At 39.5% G+C, this 10318-nt stretch overlaps 1 protein-coding gene across 1 annotated transcript; it reads left to right on the top strand.

Annotated features, from left to right (window-relative positions):
* Positions 1–4857: 4857 nt before the first annotated feature.
* On the top strand, positions 4858–7925 carry TSTD3 (thiosulfate sulfurtransferase like domain containing 3; the record flags this gene model as incomplete). Its single annotated transcript, XM_026059287.1, is given in 4 exon segments — positions 4858–4939; positions 5163–5322; positions 6707–6891; positions 7895–7925. Coding segments are annotated over 3 exon segments (306 nt in total), but the record flags the coding sequence as incomplete, so codon positions are not given.
* Between the last annotated feature and the right edge of the window lie 2393 nt (positions 7926–10318).

Genomic DNA, 10318 nt, shown 5'->3' with positions numbered 1-10318 from the left:
TGCCCGGCAACGGGGAGCGGCGAGGTGCGGAGGGGGAGACGGCGCCGCCGGAATTACCCGGGCATCCCCGTCCGTGGGGGTCCGAGTGCGAGCAAAGCTGGCGGGAGACGTGCTCTTGAGAAGCCACCTGGCAGCTTTACCTCCGTGCGAGGACACGAGTGGTCACACGCAGGGGCTGCATGTACAGGTTTATGCGTTACGCACATTTTCAGGGGAGCCTAGGTGAGAGGAACTAGCGGGAGATGGGACGGGCAGGGCAATGGGTGGCCGGGACGAGGAGGAGCTGGTTGACTCGGGTTGGAGATGAAGCTCAACATGTGGCTAGACATCCACAGGGAGATGCCAGCGGCAAAAACCAAACAAAACTATATTTAAGACAGAAGGCAAGTCTGAATTAAGGAGAAAGAATTGTGTGCCTGTCATGTAGAGATAGTAGTTTAATTTTAATGGAAGAAGATTAGGTAGAGATAAGACCTAGAGAAAAAAAGGAGAAAGGATGCGGTTGCTATGGAACGCCTCAAAACGAGGAGTGGAGAACCTGGATAATCCTGGTCCTACTGGCAAACTGGCTGAAAGTATGGTTAGGGCAACATCCATCCAGAAGTCACCAGACCCAGCAAAGATGAGATGTCAGAAGAGTACTGTTGGAGGAGATTGACAGATTAAGCAGGCTTTGATTTCAGTAGGAGCAATTCTTTAGGCACGTCAATGACAGTGGTGTCAGCTGAGCGCAAAGATCAGCAGGCAGACTCCAGGCTGCAGCAGCGGGACACCAGGCCATGATAGTGAGCTCCATGTTCATTGAGTTTATATGTGAGAGGGATGCAGAAGATGAGGTAATACCTGGGAAACAAACTAGATTGAGAATTTGGTTCCTTCTTCTCTGCACAGGAGAGATGGAAGGATTCTTGCGCTGCAAGGGAAAACACTAGATTAAAAGGTTCTTTAACCTTTTAAGGGAAGGAAAGGAAACTGTGAACGTGTGTGAAAGGGGATAGTGTGATGCAAAGGGATTCCCCCCTTATGCTCATTTAGCACAGGAGAAGGGAACAGAAGTATCTGGAAAAGGCAGAATGTCAGGAGACTGGCAGAAAGGGACGGCAAGCACAGGGGTGGAAAAAATCAGGTGAGAAAATGCTCCCTGAAAGGAACTGATTCAGTTCTGTGCAGAGAGTGAGGACAGGACGGATTAAAAAATTAATAAAAAGGTGTCTAGGGTTTTTGTGCATGGGTTTCTGTTGTCTTGGGGAAACACAGATATAAGTTAAAGTTGCATGTTAGGAACACAAATTTGTCACACAAGTCAGCCAGGTCACCAACTTTCCGCTGGAAGGACTGAACAAAACAAAAGCAGAGGCAGAAAAAGCAGCTGTTGAATTTGAGTTGTGTCTGCGGTTTAGTAATGAGAGAAAATGGAGGGTCAAGGGCAAAGAAGAATGAAACACAAAGATCATCAGCAATCAAAAGCCATGAAAGGAAGTAAAGAGAAAGCAGAAAGCAAAATCCAAGAGCAGACAATAAGACATGATGAAGAATGCTATGGGAAGGCAAAGTATCAGTGTATGGGAAGGCTGAAAGTTGACGAAAGAAACCAGGTGATAGTCAAAAGAAGAGGGTGCAATAACAGAAAAATCAGAAAGGCCAGCAATACTTGCCGGAGGCCTAGGTCAGAGAACCATTTCTTTAATCAATGAGGGCTGCAGTCAAATGAGAATGCAAGGATACAGAATGCACAAGGGTAAATAAATGTGACTGGGTAAATCAGCTGGGAAATGAAGCCACCAGGGACGGGTGTGCCAGACTGGGCAGAAATGGAGAGACAGATAGTTCCAAAAGGTGAAATGAAGAAAGCTGATGAGGAGGGGTTGGTGTGTGTGCTGGATTGCAGTGCCATGAAGGCAGGCGGAGAGAAGAACTGAATATGCTACCTCTGAAAAAAAGAGGCAAAAGAGTTATTAGAAACTTAGATTTATTTAGATTTGTTAGATTTATGTGATACTGTAACGGGGATCGATGGTTGGAATATTGCTGCTCATCTTTCTCTCTCCCATCCCTTTACCAACAGGGGGAGTTTGCCTAGCTTGATCTCCACTGACTCCTAACTGAGCATTTGAAAAGATGGCTAGTGTGTCATTTCCATTTCTTCAAGAAAATTAATGTGTTCTGTTTGTATGTATATATGTGTGATCCAGTTTCAAATTATAACTAGAAATTAATTTATAAAAATACAACCTCATATGAATATGCATTTCATACGACAAGTATTCTGACACTGCAGCTCCTACTTTATGATCTTCATAGCTATTTATACAATAAATGGAGAGTAACTTTGGTCATTTTTTATTTTACTACAGATCAAATATACAGTAAAATATACTTCAAAAGAGAGTTCCAAAAGTATTGTGTTCTACCCATATCTTGTTGAAAATGAAAACTGTGTAAAACTTCAACTCATATATAGATATACTGCTTCAAAGAGACAATTTGCAAATGTCTGTCAAGAAGGAAGCCATATGGAAGGGCTGGCAGAAGGGCAGCTAGTGAACCAGTTATATGTGCCAAGTTCAATTTGTCACACTTTACAGTACTGAAAAATATTTTCTTCTCATTTTGAGAAACAAAACTCTCATTAGTAAAGATTCAACAACACACTCCTCAAAATACATCTTTTGTGAATGAAAAGGTGCAATGTGCCTGCCTTTAGAAGGCTGGAATCTCAGGTACATCATATATGTGTAAAGAAAGGTATGTACAGTAGTAAGTATACAATACTGGCTTAAAACATACCAAATAGAGGGACTCTCATTTCTCTACTTAAAATGGTAGCGTTATCTTAACAACAAATCCTTGGAGCTGGAAGACTGACAGTTCACAAAATCAAAGCCTATCAAAACTAGACACAAAATTGTTAACAGTGGACCACAGCAATTGCAAATGTAAATGGACAATTATAGAGGTAAAAGCGGTGCAGTTAATGATAAAACCAGCTTTTGTCCTCAAATATAACAGTGATACTCTTTTTAGAATTACTTTGGGTACATTCAATTTCAGAATTACTGATCTGTGTTTAATCTTGTGGGTTTTATTACTTTTACTTTAGACTTTAATGTTTTTCAACAATTTGACTCATTTATGGAAATTACTTAGCTCAGATAAAGCAGCAGGAACTGGAATTTCTGAGTGAACTGAAACTGAAGGCACCAACTGAGTATTCCAACTGTGTAAAGCATTTGCTGGTACTGTACGTGGTAGTGAAAAATCTGTGTATAATTTATTCACCCAGGCTGCTTAACTTTTAAGTACCTGCAGTGAAATTCAGACCTTACTGGAATCAGTGGAAATGTTCTCACTGGCTTCACTGAACACTGAGATGCTATCATAAACTCATCAAATGTTTTAAATGTTCATATATTTTATCAATGTTTAGTCATAAATTTAGGGTAGAAAGTACAGAGAGCAGTGAGTAATATTTTTTGAATAAAATTACAGTGGGACTACTGAGGGGAAACAACTGGGTTTCAGATCGTGTTTAATATATTTTATGGCAGGGATTAGGAAGTCATCTTTTAAAATTTTGGAGTAACACCATGTTCTTTTATAAAGATAGATATATATTTTTACTCAGAAATCAAAGTAGTATGAAATAATCAATACAGGATGAACAATAAATTGTGAAAACAGTAAGGTTATTAAGCTGACAGAATAAATCCATTGATCCAGCAACAAAGCAAAAGAAAATAACTCTTAAGACTTAAACTTACAAATATGATCAGTAGTTTAAAGGTTAAACTACTCATCTTTATTAGTAAATTCAACATGTAAGTTGAATTTAACATAACCTGCTTTTTAGACATAGAGTTGCTAATAAGCCTTCTGCCAGTAAGACATCTAGCTTCATTAAGATCAGAGAAAGCTGAACCAAGGTCTTACTTAGTCATGTCTCTTCTCAAGGTTTTTATTAAAAAATACAATGAAGTAGCTACAGTAGGAAGACAAAATGCTTGAAAAAAACAACTGTCACTGAATAAAACACACTTGCCGAGCTTTCACAGTCCATCTTCACAGCAGCAGTTTCATTTTTCTGGTCTATGGTTATTTATCATGAAATCCTGTCAAACCTTTAAGTGATCTTCACAGTATTTCCTGCATAGCTTTTAAGATTCTAGTGGCTCTTTTGTCCCTGGCCTTGCACTAAACACTTCTGTTAGGTCCAAACCAAAAGATAACTATTAGCTGAAGCACAAGGTGGGCCTCCGAACCTGCTCAGCAAGAAGTGTACACAAGAGACAAAACAGTCCAAGAAGGGGCCTGATCCTGTCTTTCTGTCACACAGAGCCATTAAGTCAGTGGAAGTTTTGTATGTGAAGATATTGCAAAATCGGGGCCTAAACTGTGTTTCTGTTTAAGTGTAAAGGTAATTGTTTGGGACTGTTTTTTTCCTGGAATCGGAGGTGCCCCACCTAAAGCAGCTCCCTGCTTTCACCTTTTTTGAAGCCACAACATCCTCTGTATTCCCTTTGCTTTCCCATATAGGGTTGTGAGCTGATTAAGTATAATATTTTATTATCATAACTAATGAGTCCCTGCTACCTTTTTAATGAGTGTTTTTAACATGCAGTGATGATAAAGCTATTTAGATCTTTATTTTCATTTTGAGACATGACTTTMCAATGTAAGGTGAAGCCAGAGAGTTGTGGACGTTAATTCTTGTTATGACCAAAGTGTTATAATCTCACAGAGCAAAATTGCTCACATATCTAAAAGCTACACAACATAGCAGCTATACCTAAAGTTGTTGTTAATAGTCCAGTTTACAGAGGATTGCAATGTAAATCTGTAAAAAAGACTTGAAAAAAAAACAGTGTCATTCACATAGATGTCTGAGAAAGATGGGAGATTGACAGATTTGGAAAAATCCCAGAGTCCATCAACATACCTTGTAAGATACTCAGGCTGCTGCCTAGAAATACGGTGGTTTTTGGTTCAGTGGTCAAATCTGTGGACAAATGATGATGACTTAGCAAAAATGAGCTGTGCTCAACAGCATCTAATAAGTTGTAAGACTAGATTTTTTCCAAGAGGTGTTTGAAACCTGCCTTTACAAATAGTGCAAACCTGTTTGTGGATGGAGGGTAAGTGAGATTTCTCTCTGTGTTTCCCAGTGAGCGAGCTAGTGGAAGCTCTCCAGATGAGCCCAGGGGACATCAAGGAGCAATACAAGCAAAAGATGCCTGCCAAGTCGGACCGTATGGTTTTCTCCTGCTTGGCAGGCGTAAGAAGCAAACAAGCACTGGATTTTGCCAGGTCCCTGGGTTTCAGCAGGTGAGCCTATGACTTCTGCCTTTAAGGATGGGATTAATAAGGCCACTCTGAAGCAAAACTCTTACTCGATCCTTACAGGTGTGGGTAAAAATTTAGATGTGAAATCTGAACAAAGTGACCAATATTTGAGTTAGGCAATTCCAAGTAGGCAGTATGGGCTTTTTATTATTTATGTATAGTACCTCCTTATGTCTCCACTGAACCCTGAAAGATGCTGTTTGGTGTTAGAGTGAAGTGAAGTGTATTGTCCTGTGAAATGACTTCCCAGCAGCTCTGCTTATGTGCTACAAGTGATACAAGCTACTGCAAGACCATGCTGCCTCTGAAGGGTCCTTCTCCTGCCTTTTGTGGCTCCCTCACCAAAACGTTGCTCGCTTATATGGCTTCATACGCTCCTGTCCTAACATGAAGGTGGCAGTGGGATGCTTGGAAAGGCAGAGAACTGCCCATTTTGGTAGAAGTACAATCCTAAATTACATTAAATAGTTTATGAAACAGCACCCTTTGTTAAGTTGCAATTCCACCTGTGCAGTTCATCAAAGACAAAATACTCCCTTGCTTTCAGTAAACCAGTGCATTGTTTGCCAGATATAAAATAGTGAAGGAAATAGTTAAAAGACAGTGAGATTGATAAAATGAAAATGAAAGCAGCATTTTGTTGGCAGAATCCTTCCCCCCCTGACAGAAGGTGTCTTGCTGACTGGAAGACTGAGGGTGAAATTTCAACAATTGGTTGTTTGCATGTGTTTTTACTAAACCACAGCTCGTGAACTGGAATAATTCTGGCAATTCCAGTCAAAAAAGTAGAAGCGCCCTCTTGTTTTATAAATGTATTGTTTTAATAAGTGCAAAATATTCTTCATTACCTGTTTTTCATGCTGCCTAATTGAAGGAGTCTGTGTTGTGTTGCATGGTGGGTTTTTGTTTCCTTTGTTTAGGTTTGGTTCCTCACAGGCTTATGTCAGATCTACATAGCATGTGGGTTCACAAGGAGTTAAAGATCAGTGTGATGCTTTTATCTGATGATATCTGAGGTGCTAGACATAATACCATGTAAATCTCCCACCACAGTGAATCAGTTCTCTCCTTTTTTAAAAAGGTAGTGGCAAACCGTTTCATTGGTGAGCCTACTGCTACTCGCTTGATGTTTGATCTCCAGCACTGTGTCATTTGGAGGAAATGTGTTACAGAACACACTGGATAGAAGCACTGTTTGACATTCCTTATACTGTGTCTGGCTCCTTGAAACTAGGTACAAGTATATTTAATTTCAGAGAATTCCTGTATGCTTTGCCTTCTGTTTCTTTCTTTTGCCATGCCCTCTTCCACAATTTTATCAAGAAGAGCCCTTCATAACACAGATGAATCTTCCGTATATTTTCAGAGTTCAACACTATGCTGGTGGCTTTGAGGAGTGGGCAAAACGTGAACCTCCAGAGAAAAAATGAAGATGACCACCCCCAACCCCTGCCCCACCAAGGCTTCAGGATGCTTTGTAGGTTGTAACATTCAGACTGCATGGATTCCACTTCCAGAATACAGCCCTCTCCTGTTTTCTTTTGTAACTGGGTATGTACCTTTAAGCAGTCATGCATGTTAACTGGTTGCTGTAAATCAAATCTGAGCACTGTGATTTGAACAGAGAATGTTACGTTTGTTCAACATTTGCTGTGGGCTATGTTCTTCACTGGAACTATGTGGAACAATTTCAATGGTTATGATGTTTACTAGGATTTTTGTGAAATGTGGTTTATGTCTGTTTAAACAAATGATGATAATACTTTCTTATAAACTTATCATTTCCATATTAATTGTGTTGGGTAGTTTGTTTAGAATAGACTGCAGTTATTCTAATGGAATTGGGATAACTGTCCTAAGCACAAATTTATTATACTTCATGTATAGCTATAGTTCTGAAACATTTGCTGTGTTCCGAAGAGTACAAGTAGAGAGCAGGATTCTTTAGGTCTGTACTATGTGATTGCAAGACCTAAAGTCCGCTATCGATCACAAAATACAACAAGAAACTGACCTGATGTTAGAATACTTGCCTTTCAAAATGTTGTGCAGTTTCTTGTTTTAAAAAAGTATATACATATTTATACACAAATCTACTCCTGAGCACAAAATGCTATGGCATGCAGTCAACTCCTTCTGTTCCTTTGGCAGCTCGGTGTCAAGTGAGAACTTGCCTGTATTTGAAGTTAGTATTACAGAGCTGTAATCATCTTAGGGTGGAAAATTTGAGGTGTCCAAGGAAGTTACTTAACTCCTTTCTTTTCTGTACATAAATTTGCATGTCTTAGACATTAAAAAACAAACAAACAAACCTGTCTCCACCTATAAATTTGCATAGTCATAATTTTAAGAACTGGTTTTTTTTAATGGTATTAACAGTTTAGAGAAACTAGCAAAACTGAATTGCTTTGGCCTCTGGAAAACTGAAGTCCTAGCACAGAAGTCCATGGTTCTGCAGGTTGTCTGGAAAAAAGAATTAAAATTTCACCTGGTTCTGCTCTCATCAGTATTGCAGGCAATGTGCACTTATCCTAGCGTTCTTCTATTCTGACAGTGCAGTTTGAAGGGCGAGATGACTAGAGGACCTAAAAATATACAGCTTGTCAGGTTTAGAGAACAGACAAGAAAAGGTAAGTAATCTACCTAGAATCTTATCTGTCTTCCTGCTGTCATTTGTTTCTAGAGCAGAACTCCAGTAAGTGGGTGCAGCCAGCTGTGTTAACTGTGCTGGCCTGACTAGGTATCTTTTAGCTTACGGGGGTGTCTGTTCTCTCATCTTTTCTAATAATTAGAAAGAACTGCGGTGTAGCTGTCGTAACAGTGGGTAATGCATTTTTCTTCAAAGTATCATTGCCTCTTTAGCAATCTTACCACAAGGCCTTATTTCCAGCCCATAAAAAAATAAATGTTAAATGAAGAACCAGAATTTAGACCTAACTTCCAAAATCCTCGGTTTAGTTTAACTGATGAATTATTGGGAGTAAGATGAAATTAAAATGCCAGGATGAGTGGGTATTAGCTTGTCATTCTTGGCTACTCTGTAATTTTTGCCATCTTACTCCTAAAAGGTCTCTTTTTTTTAGGCTGGATCAGGAGGAGTAACACATGCTATGGTGTGTAGGATTTGGCCAAATCTATGATCTTTTAATTTTGTCTGTTTAATGTGACATAGAGTATCAATTTCACAACGTGAGCATGTAATCAAAGGGGCAACTGAAGCCCACTGTTGGCTTAGTCTTGCCAAGCCTCACCAGGACTAACGACACCTTTTGATATAGACCATTAGGATCAGATTGTACAGAGAGTTTGAAACACTGAAAGTATTTAGCTAAATGTCTAAGTAATCAGGCCTAGCTGTATTGACCAAATCACCAGATTTCATCATACAGATGAACGAAGAGCCCAGAGACCTAATAACTAAACTTCTTCATGATTCACTCGTGACAATGCTTCCTTTTGTAGCTATGTTAAGTGTGGTGGAATATCTAAAATTATGTAGCCACAAAACATGAACAACAAACAGTTATATTGGGTCACAACAAGGTGTGTCTAGCCCATCATTTTCTGTTCAGCAACAACCGGTAATAGATGTCTGAGTACGACTTTAAAACAGGATAAGCATGTAGTGATATGATCCCCAGAGTAGTTTGAGGTACAAGTCAGAGTGCTATGAAAGTTTCTTCAGGCTTTGGCATGTCTTGGTGTGTCTGGATCTTTTATGAATCTGTGCATTTGCTTTTCAAGCAATGCAAACTTCTAGCAGTCACACCATGCTGTAGCAAGGGGGGCTCGTGGCTTAACTCCGTGTTGCGGGAAGAACTTTTTCCCTTTGTACACTCTAAACTTGCCACGTATTGATTTCATTTGATGACGCTATTTCTTCTGTCAAAAGAAGTGACGGACAGGAGTCACCTATTCATTCTTCAGGCCACTTATGATTTTTATAGACTTCTGTTATCCTTTCAGAGTGAAAAGTCCTTTTTTTTTTCTTAATGTGAAAACCACTGTACACCTCTGATTGCACCAAGATCTTTCTCAGTATCTTTTTGAGATCTGTACCCGCTTTGAGATGAGGAAGAATGATGACTAAGATGAGGCTGTGATCGTAACTTCTGGACTGCACACTGATTTCAAAGAATTTTTTACTAGTTGTGGTAGTTTTTGCAGGGTGTTTCTGAAACTTTACATGTAGCTTGTCAAAGTTAATCTTCCTTTCTATATCTTCCTCATTTGGACATAACTTCAGTTTTTCAAAGGGTGCTTTTTGAGTTTAATAAGTTCTCTGACCCAGTGGAGCCATGTTTGCTTTCTGTTAGATTTTTCTTAAGTCTTTTTGAGGTGGTAGATGGCCTGTGTTTGCCTTGACACTCTGCTGTCACCTGTGTGCATGCTATCCATCAAGACTTTCACCTGCCCCTTAGCTTCTCTTTTAACAAGCTTCCTCATTTTTCTGTAGTTCTGTTCTTTGAAATGAAGCACAATTCAGGTGAATTTTTGTCTGGTTGCTAGCAAGGATGTTGAATTCAAGTATGTTCCATTCCCTGTCATTGAATAGCCACTACGTCTCCTGAACTCAGCACCAAGCCTAGAGAAGATTTGCGCTTTGTGTTCTGTAACTTGTTGCTCCATGAAGTAGTCTGGGTTTAAACTGGGTTTAAAAATCTAGGTCTGCCACTTGAGTGTGTCAGGTATCTGTCTACACAATGTGGGTCAACTACATTTATTCTTGCAGCATCTTCTGCTCTCACGGAGACTTCCTTCATGTCACAGTAATTACCTGTGCAAGCTGTTGGTAACATAGACTTACACATGAAAAGGAACTAGTTTTATATATGTATGTAGGTATAAATGTGTGTGCCTTTGTGTGTGTGTGTATATATTTATATATATATATGAATGAAATTACAGGCCTGAACTCCACCTGTGTTAATACATACTCCTTACAATATCTAACTCAGCTTTCACAAAGCACAATTTC

The sequence above is a fragment of the Apteryx rowi genome, unplaced genomic scaffold, assembly GCF_003343035.1.
Source record: "Apteryx rowi isolate R43461 unplaced genomic scaffold, aptRow1 scaffold_155, whole genome shotgun sequence".
Classification (NCBI taxonomy): domain Eukaryota; kingdom Metazoa; phylum Chordata; class Aves; order Apterygiformes; family Apterygidae; genus Apteryx; species Apteryx rowi.
The sequence above is the reverse complement of the archived record's forward strand: the minus strand, read 5'-3'. Positions and strand labels throughout refer to the sequence as shown.